This window comes from Monodelphis domestica, chromosome X (assembly GCF_027887165.1).
Source record: "Monodelphis domestica isolate mMonDom1 chromosome X, mMonDom1.pri, whole genome shotgun sequence".
In the NCBI taxonomy this organism is placed as follows: Eukaryota; Metazoa; Chordata; class Mammalia; order Didelphimorphia; family Didelphidae; genus Monodelphis; species Monodelphis domestica.
This window is the reverse complement of record NC_077235.1, coordinates 31,079,922-31,096,056: the sequence shown is the minus strand read 5'-3', so window position 1 is coordinate 31,096,056 and position 16,135 is coordinate 31,079,922. Positions and strand designations below refer to the sequence as shown.

The following is a 16,135-nucleotide window of genomic DNA, read 5'->3' as shown; positions in this document are numbered from 1 at the left end:
TAAAGTGTCATAATAAACAGGCTTCAATACTTGGATGCTCCAGGTTACCCACTTGCCTTTCTGAGGTACAGCTTCCCAAGGTCTTTCCACTGAGATGGAGACGTCCTGGAGCACAGTGGCAGCCCAGGACAGCCAGGCCCTCTGAGGAAGCCTTGGAGGGGTCCTAGGATGGCAAACGAGGTTTCAATGTGGCACCTGTCTGTCCGGCCTTCTCTTACTTCTCACTCTTCCCCCCTAAAACAAATGAGAGGAAGTGACGTTTGGAGGATGCTGCTGCTCATCCCTTTGCCCCTCACCAGGAGGGCCTTCTCAGAGAAGTATCCGCTTCAACAATGAACAATCCTTTTTTTCTCTTTTTCCCTCTTTTCTTCTGTAACAGGATACAAGTATGAAGGAGTGAAATTTGAGAAGGGAAATTGTGGGGTCAGCATAATGAGAAGTGGTGAGTTTTCTGTGGGTCAGTTTTCCCCTCCCCCTGTGCCCCCTTGCCCTCTCTACCTCCCCCTGTACCCCCTTGCCCCAGGGTTCCTGTTTGCCTGCCCTAATTGCAGCCTACCTGAGCTCTAGCTTCTTCCTCTCCGCTGCCTGCCCTAGCTCTCCTCCTCTCCTGGTGCCTCTGCAGTCCTGGCCGGCATGTTGCCGAGCTTGGCTAATTTTAGAGGCAGTCTCTTCCCTAGGGGCCTGTCTGCATGCGCGAGGTTGCATTAAAAGAGGAGCAAGGGAGGATGGGAGGATGCTGGGGTGGGGATGGGGGTGGTGGACTGTGATGGCATGGAGACGGTGATGGAGGGAGATGGTGCAGCCTACAGAACTCAGTACCAGACTGGAGAAAACGGAGCTCCTTTGTTTGATTATAGGGAACAATCCCATGTAGGCAAGGGCTAGACTGGATGGCTTCAACACTGAAACGGCTCCGTGCCCATGTAGGCAAAAGCTCTTTCATGGCCATAACCGTATTTTCCCCTCGCTGGGTTTGTCAATATTGTGCTTATGTCTGCAAGTAAGTGCTCCCTCCCCAGGACCAGCCTTTGGTCATGCTGCCCAGTGAAGTCCTGTGCCTGTCATTAGTCCACAGGACTGTGATCATGAGCCCTCCTGCCTTCCAACAGCAGTAGAACTCCTTGAGGCAGGCCCAAGGGAAGGGAGAAAGCTGAGCGTTGCTGGAGTTTTGTAAACTTTCCCCAAGAGGGGCTAGAGGACACTGAGCGGTGCAGCAATCACACAAGGCTCCAATGAGATCACAGACACATGTTTTTATCATTGTGTTGTTGTCGTCATCATCATCATCATTGTTGTAGTCATCGACCTCCGGTTCCTGGGCCTCCAGTGCGGTGATGGTTCCATTACCTGAGCCTCCTAATGCCCTCCTGTCATGTTCAAGCCAGGTTTCTAGAGCGATTCGGGGTGTGCTTATAAATGGTCAACAATGGTGCAACCATTTTCTTAAGTCTGGGCCATTGGAAGCCCCAATTTGTAGTGATTGCAGATTTCTGAGGTGTCTGTGCTCACCCTGAAAATTTCCCAAGCAAACAGACCCACCTAGGTTCTAAGGAGCTGCCTTAGATAAGCTGTAGCCTTGGGAAGTAACGGGGCCGTTTATGGATTGACTAGTCTCTGCACAATCTTGTGGCGGCCCCTTTCGAGTTGGTGAAGGTATGAGAGGTAGGCTTGTCAGGCATTATTCATTCAACAAGCGTTCTGCGGCTGCCACGAAGAGCCTTGTCCCAGGCAGGGACTAGGTTTCAGTCGGTGAGCAGTCTTCAGGTTGTTTCATGCCTCCCTGATTTGTGATTACAGCCTTTTCCCTTAAAAAGATTTGAATTCCAAAATGACATCTGACTCCCAGGCTGAGGTAATGGTTGTTGGTGGGAACCGATTTTCTCTCCCCAGTCCCACTCCACAGCCCGCCCCGAACCCCCCGGACCTAACGTCAAAACCCCCAGCCAAACAGCCAGATGCTTCTTATTCACTGTGTGCTGGAAAATCCTCTTCAGCACTAAATTAATTCATTGCGGCATCGAGTGACAGTCTTTATGTCATTGTGTTCTAAGAGCCAATCATCTTTGGTGTCTAATACCCATTCCCTTCCCAGGAATCTTTCATTTTTAACCTTAATGAAAAGGACACTGTCACGTCGATGGAGTGCCAGGTTTTGGTGATTTAAGCATCTTATTTAAAATAATGGGAAGAAAAAATGTTAGCGGTATCACAAAAGATCACGAGCCAACAGAAGGCAGCCCAGAAATGCAGTGGCACTGGACACAAGAACTAAGAGATTGATCCTAAAACCTCATGACCCCCTGGTGAGGGCTAGGGTTAGTGCCTTCATCTTAGAGCTGCAGCAACTGAGGCATCACGAGCTAAGTGTCCCGGCCAGATTCCCACAGCTAAGGTGTCAGAGCTGAGAGGTGAAGTCAGGCTCTTTGGACCCCAAGGCCTCGCTTCTTTCTTTTCTAGCAGGCTAAGACCCAGCTAGCTTTAATAGGTTGTACCTATAGGCAACGGGTTCCAAGGACATATCTTTGCTCTTCTCTTTCCCCAGACAGCCTGACCTGTGGCTTTCCTGATGCCACAATACTGATTGTAGCTTATTGGAGCTGGACTGACCATGGGATGAGCTTCTGCTTTGGGCAAGGCACTGAGAAACTCTTCAGACAACGGCAGAGGAGGCATTGCCACCTTCTGTATGCCAGATGACAGCCCAGGGTGGCCCTTGATCCGTCTCATCTTGTTTTTCCTGTCTCTGCCCCCAGGGGAGGCCATGGAGCAGGGTTTGCGGGACTGCTGCCGCTCGATCCGCATTGGAAAGATTCTGATCCAGAGTGATGAGGAGACGCAGAGGGCCAAAGTCTATTACGCCAAGTTCCCTCCGGACATTTACCGGAGGAAAGTTTTGCTGATGTATCCGATTCTAAGTGAGTGCTTGTTCGTTGTGCTCTGGAACCTTTGGCAAGGGAGGGCTTATTTTGGTACCTGATTCTAGGCCAAACACCCTGCTGGGCAAACACAGTTCTAGCACCTGCTATTCTCACGAGGCGTCTGGGCAATTCACACGGGAACAGATTGTCTGATACCAGAACATACAGTAGTCAGACTTCATTAGCTCTAAAAGGATTTTCTGTTTTTAAATGGCCACATCAAGGCAAGTGATATGATGAGGCAAAGTGTAAGAAATGTAGAGTATTGCAGTAGGTCTGTTCTCCAGGCCAGCCAGAGGGGCTGGGCTTTTTCTCAGAGATTTCTCCTTGCTGGCCATCTTTGTGATTCCTAGTTTTTCTGGGCTCTACATGGATTCTGGGACTCACATCACTCTCAACATGGGCTAGCGGGCTTCTGAAGAAGGCCTTAGGCTGTGAGATTTGGAAATTATACAGTGAGTTGCTAAAGAACAGGGGGCCCTTCCTGTGGAGTTTTGCCTATGGCCTACATCAGGGAGCTGCAGAGGCCCCTCTCCTTAAGAGGAATTAGGTGCCCGTGAACAGATTCTAATGGCCTTGGATTTCATTTGATTCCAGGCACTGGAAATACTGTCATTGAGGCTATAAAAGTCCTTGTAGAACATGGAGTTCAACCCAGTGTCATCATTGTCCTCAGTCTCTTTTCTACTCCTCATGGTAAGTCCTGACTTGGGAAACATGGCTGAGACTCCCATTGAGACACAGAATAGGGAAATGGACAAATGGAAAGCCCTGGCTTTATGTGCTTCCTTGTTATGTCTGTCCCCAGCGAGTATCCATAAGATAACTATAGCTCTCTGGCCACCAGAGCAAATAGCACTTGGAAATGCAGAGCCACATTCTTCTGCGGCAACCCGTGATTAAGCTGGATATTGTGGAAAGGACTCTGGACTTGTAGCCAGAAGTCCAAGAGTTCCATCCTGGCTCCACTACTTGGAAGCCTCTCTAAGGTTCCACTGGCGAGAACCCTACTTTCTAGTACCTGCCTCTGGGGACTGGGAGAAAAAACTCTGTGCAGATGGCTCTCCCATCAGGATGTCTGTGCTTCTGTTAGCATGGCTATCACCTCTGTTGCCCCTTGGCCTCTGTGGGTGCCCTTTGGGAGGCTCCAAGCAAAAGAACTGCACTAGACTTGACCTAGGCTGCTAATCCATTGTTAGGCCACACCTGGAAGCCTCTTTAGCTTGGGGGAGGACCTGCCAGAACTTGCCTAGCCTTGTTCTTTGCTATCCCACTACTCCACCTTCCCCTTGAAATGAACCAACTCACCCAGGCTTGGTATACTACTGGTTTTCCTTTTCCTCCTTCCTTTTCTCAGGTGCCACGTCAATCATCCGTGAGTTCCCAGAAATCACGATTTTAACCACAGAGGTCCATCCTGTCGCACCAACACATTTTGGGCAGAAGTACTTTGGAACAGATTAAGTTTGAGAAAAACTGGTTTCCCCTTTACTATGTCATCAGAGTGTATTGAGTTTCCTCTTGTTGTCCTGTTTTCAGTTGGGGAATGGGGAGTGATGGGGCTGTTTAAATGAATTTCTCTTTCTGGTCCAAATGGAATATGTTGGCAGTCTTTTCATTTCATTTAGTTATTTTTTTATTGTTGGAACCAAGTGCAGTAATGAGGCACATTCGGCTCTTAGAATTGATGGGAATTTTAATAATATGCTTATGCAAATTACTGGACTCTTCAATGAATTAATTTATTCTCTACTTTCTGAACTTCCCTGCTCTGAGGTTTCCTGTAGTTACAAATAAAACCAAAAAGAGTCAGTTCTCTAAGGCCCACTGGGAAGTGCATTGTGTTCTGTTTGTTTTGAGAGAGAGAGAGAGAGAGAGAGTCTGCCAGTCTACTTTCCACCTTCTCTATCCTCCCCTTTCCTAGTTTTGGCCTTTTCTGATAACTCATAAACAAAACTAAATGCCTCTTGAATTTCTCACTTTCTTTCCCATCCTGCTCAGCTGGCAGACTCAAGATGTCGGCCCCAGAATGCGTGCTTGACTTTTCAGCTGGCCCATTATTTTCTTTGTGGCTTACTTCCCAAACAGTACATGGAAGGAAAAGGGGGCCATTTTGGCAACTGGACTGTAGCAGTGACCCCCACTGACCGCACCAGGAAAGTCAGAATGGCAACATAGGAGGGCTAAGTACACTTAAATACCAGCAATCCAGAGAAAGGAAATGATGGTTGGGTGTGAGAGGGGCGGGATAGGAGCTGGGGCAGTCAGAATGGTTTCTTGTTTGATCTTCTGGCCAATAAGTAAATTAAAATGATGTGATTTCATATTGATGGTTTTTAGTGGAAGACTATGATTTGGAAAAGTCATTTGGCAAGTTTTATCAATTGTAGATGTGCCCAAATGGGACAAAAGAAGGTCACACTTTGTATAATCCTGATAATTTGAGGGTGTTGCTATTTTGGCTTCCAAAATGGAGAGGAATCATTTTTGAAACAAAAGCTTCTTGGTCAACAGCTTTTAAAAACCTGTACCCTATTTTACATCGATATTAAAAAACCAATTCTAACAGTGGTGGTTGGCTGGTTGCTTGCCTCATTAAGGATTTGTGGGAACACAGGCTGAGGTGAGGCCTGCTGCTTTTCTGAAGTGGAAGACTTAATCTCAAACAGAACTGAGCTGCTGAGAGAAATGTCGGTGATGACTGACTGGGAGGGAGGAACTGATGGGCAGAGTAGAAGCAGAGAGGGGCTTTGGAGCTGGCCGGACAAGAGCGGGAGGGAGTGCTGCTCATCTTCTGCTTTGTCACTTTCATTTTCAAGATGGCCCCAGAGAGGGAAAGGAGCTTGCTCATAGTCACTTTGGTAGAAAGCAGCAGAGCCAGCCTCTATTTGAACCCAGGGCCTTTGGGCGCCAAACTGTCTCTGGGCCATACTTAGCAGAAAGGTAACAGGACTATGACGATGATATGGAATGTCTCTGATGGCAGTTTTCTATGGCCAGGCTGCCTTTCGTGGTCTTAGGAAGGCAGAAGGGAGGTGGGGCAAGAAGCCAGCATCTGGAGTTGGAAGACCTGGTGCAAAGCCTTGCTTTCCTATGTTGTATATCTGTTCATCTTTGTGTGTCTTCAGTTTGTGCATCCACAAAATGGGGCTACCACCTGTTCATATTGCACAGGGAGTCCCTTGGGCAGGGATAAGGATATGTCTAAGTGCTAGATGTACATCAGTTATCAGAAGTAACTGTCACTTGTTCCTATCAGGTATGGACTTTAACCCATTCAGGACCTCGGTTTGTTCTGACCTCCCATAAGTCATTACGCTGTTTCGGGGAAGATGGGAACCACCAGGGTTAAATAGCAAGCAAGGCCAGTGCTGCTTGACTTTGGCTTAGTTCTTCCTTGTTGGTCCTTTGTTGTACTGGGAAAAGGGGAATGCCCAGTGTCAGCTTTCTCTCTATTTGAATCGAACATGTATAGGAAAATGTGTGGCAAAGAAATGACGACCTCTCGTTTGGGGATGAGACGTGCCCCCATTCCCCTCTGACCCTAATTAGGCCTCTGTATCCATAGTGCAGTGGTATCCACACTTTTTGATCATCCATATGTGTCAGTAAAAGATCTTTGAGCATCCACCCCCATATGTGGATATTTACTCATTTATAAATTATATGTCTGGGCTACTGTGGTAGTAATTATGAACATTATACATCTGACACAGAAAGCAGCAATTTAAAAAGGATGAGATAAAGATGAAGTGATATTTGGAAAATCTTTGTGAATGGTGCAGAAAACCTTTTTTCCTCACTAAAATAATTAATGATGATATTTCCAGTGAGAAGGGTGGGATTGAGGCTTCATTATTCTGGACAGTCTTGGCTTATTACTGTGACACAGGGTTTTGAAGGTCTGGCCCTAAGTCCACTTTATTTCAGGAGCTGATTTGAGTGGCTGTTATAGCTGAAAAAGCTAACCCGTAAGCCCCATCAGAAGAAGTGCATCATGGGCCGTGCTTACTAAATTATGATTTTTCAGTTCCATCCACCAATTATATAAATGTTTCTCCCAAAGCTCAGCTAGTACATTTTTATCTTTCCCGATATTAATCAATGATAAACTAATTGAAGGGGATTGTAGTTTTCCATTTCTGATTATATGTCTTACTTACATAACAACTTAATTTAGAAATACTTAGTACTAATAAGAAATGGGTTCAAAACTCTGAAATTCTTCATTTGGAAGGTTTTTATCCAGGCTAGAAAATTGAGTGTTTCAAGTGTGCAGATGTGTTTTTCTAGGTGACACATTTCCATTGTCTTCTTCAGTCCAGAGAAGAGAGAGAAAGTAACCGGAAATAGGAGGTGATCAATGACAGAATATTAGAGAGGTCAGGAAGGATGAAGAGTAAGAAGAGGTCACCATTGGATTTAGAAACATCGATGACAACAGTTGCAGTTGAGTGAGGAGTTGAGGATTAGGAGGTATTGGGATCCTGGGACACTGGGATGATGGTGGTCTCTGAATAAGAGATAGGCAAGAGTGGGTCTGAGGAGAATGATCACGTAATGAGATTTATGGTGCAAACTGGAACCTACCCAGGCCTTCAGGGGGAGGGCTATGGATGTTACTTGCAAGCTTGGGGAATGGGGGCCTCTCATCCACAGCTTACCTCCTAGGGTGCCTGTAGTCGCTATGAGGTGAGATTTGGAAGATAAGGGATATGTCTGGGGGGAGGAGCAGGGAGTGGAGGAGACTTGTGCTATGATCGATTAAGGGGCAGGTATGGTTGTGTTGCAGACAAACCAATTGTCATTGGGAGAGTGGGACTGGGCCATGTTCCCAGTTGGAGTCTACTGCCCTAATTCCCTGGCACACAGTAGGCACTTAATGTCTGAACTAAATTGAAGCTCATCTTCCCAGACCTGTCTCCTCCTGTGAAATGAGGCAATGGGACTTAGATGGTCCCCATAGTTCCTTCTGTGACTAGAGTTATCTCAGCTTGGTAATCCCATGGAAGGCCCAGGGGAAGCAGTGGGTCCTCCATTCCCCTTCTACCTTTCCTGCTTTCCTAGAGCAATCGAGCATCTCTCTCTCTTTTTTTACAGTTGGAGTCTTTTCACCAAATGATACTACCTGGAGAACTCTTCTGGCTTGTAAGAATTGTTCAGGTTTGCATAATCCTGGCAGAGGAAGAGGGCATTAGCTCTGATGTCAGAGGACCTGGGTCTCACTCTGGCCTCTGGTACCCTCTGCCTGGGCAACTCTGGGCAAGTCCTTGAATCAATCTGCTTGGTTTAAGGGCTTGCTCAAAGTCCTTTGGCCATCCCAGCGTCATTGAGTCCAGCCTCCTTTTATGGAGGGCCTGGCGACATGGCCCCCGAGGTGTGCCTTCTAGCTTGCGATCCATGACCTTCCAAACTCAGAAAACCTTTAAGGCAATTTAGTCAAAACCAGATTATTTTTAATGCAGTGAACTGCCCAGGAGTGTATAAACTCTGTACATTTCCTAAGGAAGAAACAAATCCAAACACAATAGAAAATGATACTGAAATATTGTACATACAGTACTGAACCTTACGAACTTATTAATGATACTATTAAAACCTTATGCACGTAGCATCCAATAACCAATAAATGGTGAGGGCTTGACGATAAAACAATGAACAGAATGCTTTATGCGGAGAAATTTTCACAAGGATCCATTTTTTTGATATTTAAAAACCAGTGTCCACACCACTAAAAATATCACTAACATGAACTAAATACTCCAACAGCTGTCCTTTTGGCTGCTTTACCTTCAGGAGAAGCATTCGGTCCCCAGTTCTGAAGATCGTGGGGTACCTGTGGAGTGCACGACACTCAGAATTCCACTTGTCCTCAGTGGTGTCCATGCCGAGACTTGGCCAAATGGGAACCAAGACGTTCTGAAAGTAGTGACTTCGCTAACATGCCTTGGAAACTCCGAGCACAGGTCTGATGTACACAGGGGTGGATAAGCATTTGATCGGATGATGCCAGGACACAGTGAAGACAAATTTAAGAGAGGTATTGCCCTCCTCATTTCTCTTCAGCTTTTACCATGCTGCCACTGACTACAGGGATGGCATAGCTGATGGCAGTGATTATTAGTAACATGGAAAGTTTAGTATAGTGAGAGCCGTGTTATCAGGCACCAGAAAGAATTCCCAGGATCCTGCTTCCGTCTAGCTAATGGGAATGCAGTGGTAATGGCTGCAGAGAGGAGGCACCACAGTGCACAGAGTGCTGGATCTGGGGATGGGAAGACCTGAGTTCACATCCAGACTCAGATGGTTACAAGCTGTGTGACCTGAGCAACTTGCCCTCTGCCTGCCTCGGTTTCCTCATCTGTAACATGGGGGATAATAATAGCACCTACCTCTCCCAGGGTTATCGTGAGAATCAGATGAGATAATATTTGCAAAGCTTTCCGCAAATCTTCAAGCATTATTACCTTGGCGGTGCTATAGCTAGCTATTAACCTCTCTTGAGAGCATTCTGAAAATGCAAGGTCCAGTTATTTTAGTGAAAGTTAATTTCCCCACAATACTTGAGGCAGGTAAAAAGTAGAAAGTTTCGAGCGTCCATGAGTAAGAATGGTACTTGGAAGAAGTGGGTTGATTAGCAATGGCTCCTGCTCGAGGTGATTCTCCTTTGAAAATCACCAGGCCCAGAAGCAGAGATCTAAAGTCACCTGTCTGGCCCACTTAGCTAACAGGACAACCTTAGAGGCTGATTGGATCTGGGCAGGGTTTGTTGGCTTTTTTATTTTCATTAAAACTTCCATGTCTATAGCTTGAGAGCACCGTGGGAGGAAAGTTTGGAGCGTAGGGGAAATCGCAAGCCAATGGGTTCAATGGGAGTTTGAGCCTCTAGCTCTCCTTAATGACCCTTGGTTCTTTAATCCACTCCGGGCTGGCTGCTGGCCTGCCCCCTCCAGAGAGAGCCTTCGTTTTTGACCAATGCACCGATATCTCTCAATTGTTTCCAACAGCTTTCGCTGTTCTCAGGCAAATCCTTAGATTGTTCTTGACTTCCATTCCAATTCTCATTTGCCACAGTGGGACTTCTTTTAGACTTTGCCAAAAAATTTCTGCAGCTGCATGTGAGTTTATGCCAATGGACCAAATTGGTTAAGTTGTTAAAAGTTTCTCGCGGGCTAAATGACCTCCCCGCCCTCTGCCGCAAATCCACGTTCTGAGAAAATGGCTTGTTCTAGACCTTCAGATTCCTCAGGGCTGCCTGCTCACAGAGGACAGACGGGGCATCCCTTCCTTCATGAGGCAAGGAGAGCACTGGTCACTCTTTTTTATTGGCACCAAATCAGATTTTAAACCTGGCACTTGGCAAGTCACTAAATGCTCGTTGAATTGGGAGGACAGGGAGCCAATCCACGCAGATCTTTAAGAATCATTTTGGTGCTTATAAGATAGAAGCATATGAACACAGAATGTTTTCTCACCCATGTGGGTGCAGAGGGAGAGGGGCTGGGCCTGGGATAAGGAAGCTCTCCCTTCGATGCAAGTCAGCACGTGGGGAGACTGAGTCAAGTATCACCCAGTTGGGACAGGTTAAGGGTCTGGGATTTGAACCCAGGCTTCGTGGGCAGCGAGATGTGGCTGCCTCTCTGACCCTCACTCATGTGGGCCTGCAGGTCCCGAATGCCCAAGGGCATGTACACAATACTTCTCTGGCCAGATGGGTAGAAATAAACAATGCCCACTTTAACCCTCCCGTCTAGGCTGCTCCAGATGAGGACCCAAATGGAAACTAATCCTAAGCTTTGTTCATCCTGAAAGTGGGAAGAGAAATTAGTGGAACTTCCTGGTTTTAGAGGCAAGTACACAGACTCACTAGTTCTGTATGATGGTGGGCAATAATAATACTCAATAACTGGCATTTCTATGGTGTTTTAAGGTTTGCGAAACAATTCCCAGTTGGCCATTTGATTCTCACAACCACCTTTGCAGGTAGGTGCTCTTAGTATCCCTCTTTTACAGATGAGTCAGCTGAAGTTAGGTGACTTGTTCAAGGTCACACAACCGGTAAATATTTAAAGCTGATTTTTAAACTCAGGTCCACCATTTTATCCACTTTCCAAGTCTCAGTAAAACAAGGCAGTTGGTCTTGGTCACCCCAAAGGTCCATTCTAGCTCTGAATACAGACTAGGATTGTCTAAGTGGAATCAGGGTAAGAAATAGCCCAGACTGCATGAACCCCAAACTGTATTCTATTCCATCTAATGCAATGTGTGGGAACTAACAGAAGGTCGGCTAAATCTTTTTAATGAGACCCTATATTGTACCAGCTCTAAGAAATGACCACTCCATGGCCCTTTGGTACTTAGGATCAGTTAACATGGGAAAGTACAGCTTGCCAGCCTTTTGTAGTCAACCCCCCCCCCCATAGCAAGAGTCAGAGCCCATGGACAGTCACGTTGGCACAGACAAAACCAAGACACTGGGGGACGGGAGTGTCAGTAGCAAATTGGCAACCTGACCTTAATTGCTGAGTGAACGGTGACTTGGTTTTCTTGCTCAGAGGGCAGTTCTCTCTGGTCCATTGAACACGTTACAGAGAAAAAGCAGGAGCGTCCTGCTCTGGCCCCAGGGCCTGTGAGCTTGCTTAACCAGCAGGAGGTTGGTAAGAGGGCTCATTTTCTGAAGGCATTTTAACCTTCCCATTGCTTCCAGCCCTCCTCTGCTACCGAAAGCAGCCATTCTGGGCCGTGCCATTCATCATCTCTTTGATGGCTGCGAGCATGGTCCATGCCTCAGAGGACGTGCTTTCTGGCCACTCCCTCTCTGGGAAGTGACCAGTTATTGGCTGTGTACTTTTGGGAAGTGTCCCTTCCTTGGTATCACATACCATCGGTATGCAAAAGGCTACCACTCAGCTCTGCCCATTTTGGCTGTTGAATGCAATGCAAATGGACGACACCTCGAAAGTCAACTGGGACAGAGTGGAAAGCACCCTGGATTTGGGGGCAGAAGGCCTAGGTTCAAATCTTAGCGCTGCCACTTCCTGGCTCAAGTCCCATCTCACATGCTCTGGGCCTCTTTCCTCATTTGTTAATGGATGTGATTGGGCCAGATGACCTCTGTTGTCTCTTGAAACTCGATACTTTCTCTTTCCTACTAAATCTATGGAGTTCGTGAATTTAAAAAAACCCAACTGGTCTCATGGAAGATTTCAGTCATCTTGTTTGGGATGCTCTCTGGCAGGCAGAGGATGAATGACCAAACAGCATCGATGGGACACCACCTGAGATCCCGAAAGTGACTTCTGAGCTCATCGAGCCCAACCTCATTCGACAAATGAGGGAAGCCACAGCCCTCATCTGGCCCCTAAGCTGGGAAATGGCAGAGCTGAGCCATGGGCCTAGGGCCTTGGAATTCAAAGCTGCTGACACTTCCCACTTCCCTCAGAAGTCGGGGTTCAGGAACACACAGGAGGAGGGGGTGACTGTCACCAGCAGAGAATGCTGGGGCCCTTCCGTTGAAAGAAGGCATGTTCCCACAATGTTCCTGTATGAGCTGGCCTTGTCTAACTGGACGACTTCTAACTTCTGTAATCCTTCATTTCCTTAGCTAGAAAATGGAGAAAGCCATCCATGTCTTGTTAGCCATCATTAAGGGCTCATGGGTTCCCAGGGTATTTAGTCACCCTGGGGTGGTCCAGCTGCTCGTTCTAGCCCTGTATTGGACTGACTGAGGTGAGGACAGAAGGTAGGACTAGCACCTTTCAGCCTTAGGCTAGGTTTCACGGATGGGAAAGAGGAGGGCTAATGGGAAGCACCAAGTGGCATGAAGTCCTTAAGAAAGACAGGCCTGTCCGTGGGGGTTTGGACTAGGCTGGGGGGTCCCTCACCCTCGTTGAGACAATCTGGTGAAGCCTATGGAGCCCTTCTCAAAACCACTGTCTCAGATGCCTAAAACCAAATCCATAGAATTACAAAGGAAACCGACTGGACTCAAAATATTAGAAGACACCCAAGTTCCTGGACACCAGGTGGAGAACCACTCCAGCTCTAAACTAAAGTCTGTGCAGGTTAGGGTTTGAAGCAAACATATTATCTTTTTCTCAGCAGGGCCCCTGGCTTGGGGTGATGGTCAACCCTAAGGCAGCATTCGGGAAGCCAAGGTTATGATCATGTTGGATGTCAGTGGAACCAAGGTGCCAAGAACAAAACACTGGCATATTTGGCCTCTCAGAGCTGCCCGGAAAGGTCTGGAGGGGCTGACTGTGCTGTTGCTCTCCTACGATTCCTTGGCACTATTTTTGTGACTTGACTTCTGTGAGGGGAATATTAATTCTATGCCAGGCATGGGAGATATTTCTGACTTGGGAAAGTAGATGTTTTATCAGACCCACTGGCAGAAAAGGCAGGATAGCGTGGTGGAGAGGGTGCTGGGATTTGCAGTCAGAAGAGCTAGGTTCAAATCCCAGCTCTGCTGCCTCCCTGCATGACCTGCTCACACTTGGCCTCTGTTTTCATGCCTTTAAGATGAGGGAGGTTGGATGAGTGAGTGGATCTTCACCTACCTCCTCTCCTGTGCTTCTAGACTGTAGGAGAGGGAAGGGGAGAATCTGCCCAGGTAAGACGGAGCAGAGTTTTCTCTCCATTCCTGGAGGGTGACATACAGAAGCTGTGAGTACACAGCCTTCTAGGCTGTCATCTGGCTTCGGGCTTTCAGAAGGACCAAGAATTTCACATCTGACAGTAAGACAGAACCATTGCCATAACTTCACCTTAGCCGGAGGATTCTAGGGAAAGCAGGCTTGTCTAAAACCAATGGGGCTACTACCCAGGGCCTCGGTTTCCCTGGAGTCTGTCCCAATGGCTGGAAGCTTTGACAAAGGCCCAGCTCCAGAAGCTCCATCCCACGGCCACGTGAGCCTTGAGGACTGAGCTGGAAGGGATCAGGACAGGATAAACAGCATTAGTGTCCATACACTGCACTGAAGACTGCAGGGACGCTGATCAGAAGGAAAGGAGGAAATGAATGGAAACACATTCCCAGTGAAGCTCTGAAAAGGGCAAAGGAAGGACTGGCCTATTACCGTTCAGTCCATCAATGTTTATATGCTAACCCCTGGTGAGTAAACACAAGTCTTTACGTGGTGGGAGTCCTAGGGCTAATGGCAGCTGGGAAACTTGGTCCTCGGGAAAAGAATAGGATTAAGACTAGAAAATTACCGTCCAAGCCCGTGGCCCACGGTTCAGACCAATCATTTCTCGATCTTCATAAAACTAGTTTGTGAAGTCGTGTGTGTGTGTGTGTGTGTGTGTGTGTGTGTGTGTGTGTACGTGTACACACAATGATGTCTTTGTAGCTAGCACATCTTGTTAGCCTATCTCAGGCCTGTGGTGGGACAAGGCTGAAGTGGCTCTGCAAGAGGGATGCCTCTTTGGGAGGGCTTGGACTTGTGGGTCAGACTCAGACTGAGGAGGAAGATGGGGTGGGGGAGGCTTCCCATAGTGCTTCGGTTCCCTGGGCCTTTTCAGAGGTCTCTCAGAAATGGGAGCCTCCTGCTCTGAGGGTTGTAGCCAATTAGGTCTAGCCAGAAGCTCCAGGCAATGCTTCAGCCTTGGTTCTTATTCTTGGTTCTTCCTGTGATCAGCCGTTCACCTGATGCCAGTTTCTGTACACAGCCTACACCCATCCATGTACTTTTGCATATGTAGAAATGCACACACACATACACACGCATGCGCACACACACGGAGGCACATGCAGCCCACATATTCGGAATGCCCCTCACACACCATGATGGAGGGTCAATGGGGGCTCTAAGGAGGAAGTCATCTGTGCCCAGTGGGCATGCCAGAGCAAATGGAAAGAAGCCCAGCGGTGCATCAAGCCCCTCAGTGATGGGGGGCGTGGGAATATAGGAAAATGAGGCAAGGGTGGATTGGCCTGGATCGGTGGCCATTAACCTGCCTAGTGGAGTCACTCCATGAGAGAAGAACTTGGAGAGCCCTGAAAGATCGGCACATCAGGTACGGGATGGGCTAGTTCCGGATTGTAAGGGTTTCAATCCAATCATACTCCACCGTGGTGTCTTGTTTCGAACACTAGGCACCTCCAGACCTTGAACTTGGCCAGCCTCAGAGAAAGGAGAGGTGATGGGGGCCTGTGAACAAAAACAAAACGTGTGGCTAAGCAGGGCAGCAGCAAATATAGGCTGAATGGGTAAATGAACAACACTGACAAGCCTCAATTGTCCTGATCTTTAAATGGGTTTGTGAGGAAAGTGCTTTGTAAAAAGAGGGCCTTACCAAATGGGGTATTCGGTGTTTGAAAACCCCTTCCAGCTCTGGCATCCCCCATTCGAAGGTCCTCCTATCTCTGACAGGCCATGGTGGAAGATTCCTCCAAGATTTATGATATTCTCTGGGCTAAGGTCCCTCCTAGTTCTGACAGTCTGTATGGAAGGGCCCTTCTAGAGGTCACATTGTCTATTTTAAAGTCCTACTTAGCTCCAATTTTCCTCTAACCTCTCCTGGCTTCTGTATTCTCAGGCATTGTTGTTGTTCAGTTGCACCCAACTTTTTGGACCAGTTGCCATTTTTCTCCAGCTCATTTCACAGAAGAGGAACCGAGACAAACAATTAAGTGACTTGCCCAGGGTCACACAGCTAGTAAGTGTTTTGATTTGTACTTGGGTCCTCTTGACTCCATGTTTGGTACTCTATTCACTGAGCCACCTTGCTGCCTCATTCTTTGGTATAGGGCGCCCATACATTGGCCCTTTTAGCTGTGTTATTTTATATCCTGTGGCTTCTTCTACTAGATCCAATTGTGCCTCTTCCGACGTCCCTCTGAGAACTGACGTCACACATACTAAGGTATCAGCCAGGTCTGCCATACTCTGTTCTAAGGTTGTTCCCAGTTTTAACCTTCACTGTTCTCTATTTCCACCCCCCCCCCATTTCTGATATTCCCTTTTCTAAGGTTCCTCCTAGGTATAACATGCTTTGTTCTAAGGTTGTTATCAACTCTGACAGTCCACGTTCCGAGGTGCCTCCCAGGCCTAACTTTCTCTCCATTGGGTCTCTTCAAGCTCTGACAATTTCTTATACTAAAGTTATAAGACTTGGTCCTAGGGTTCTAGGTTTTATCTCAGTTCTTCCCTTCTTTGTTCTAGGGTCCCTCTTAGCTCTTCTAAGGCTCATCCCTACACCAACATAAAGACATC

At 47.4% G+C, this 16,135-nt stretch overlaps 2 protein-coding genes across 6 annotated transcripts in view; one reads left to right on the top strand and one right to left on the bottom strand.

The window, feature by feature from the left end:
• Nucleotides 1-4,745, top strand: part of UPRT (uracil phosphoribosyltransferase homolog) — a 36,861-nt gene extending 32,116 nt beyond the window's left edge. For both annotated transcript variants that reach the window (XM_001371944.5, XM_056808855.1), the window contains exons 4-7: nucleotides 380-442; nucleotides 2,754-2,915; nucleotides 3,516-3,614; nucleotides 4,276-4,745. In XM_001371944.5, the coding sequence (XP_001371981.2) occupies nucleotides 380-442; nucleotides 2,754-2,915; nucleotides 3,516-3,614; nucleotides 4,276-4,382 (431 nt within the window). In that variant the 3' untranslated portion in view covers nucleotides 4,383-4,745. The remainder of the gene's footprint in view (nucleotides 1-379; nucleotides 443-2,753; nucleotides 2,916-3,515; nucleotides 3,615-4,275) is intronic.
• A 3,607-nt stretch (nucleotides 4,746-8,352) lies between these two features.
• The window catches only part of ZDHHC15 (zinc finger DHHC-type palmitoyltransferase 15), a 90,435-nt gene continuing 82,652 nt past the window's right edge, over nucleotides 8,353-16,135 (bottom strand). For all 4 annotated transcript variants that reach the window (XM_007507435.3, XM_016426766.2, XM_056808854.1 and 1 more), the window contains one exon: nucleotides 8,353-15,070. In XM_007507435.3, the coding sequence (XP_007507497.1) occupies nucleotides 15,045-15,070 (26 nt within the window). In that variant the 3' untranslated portion in view covers nucleotides 8,353-15,044. The remainder of the gene's footprint in view (nucleotides 15,071-16,135) is intronic.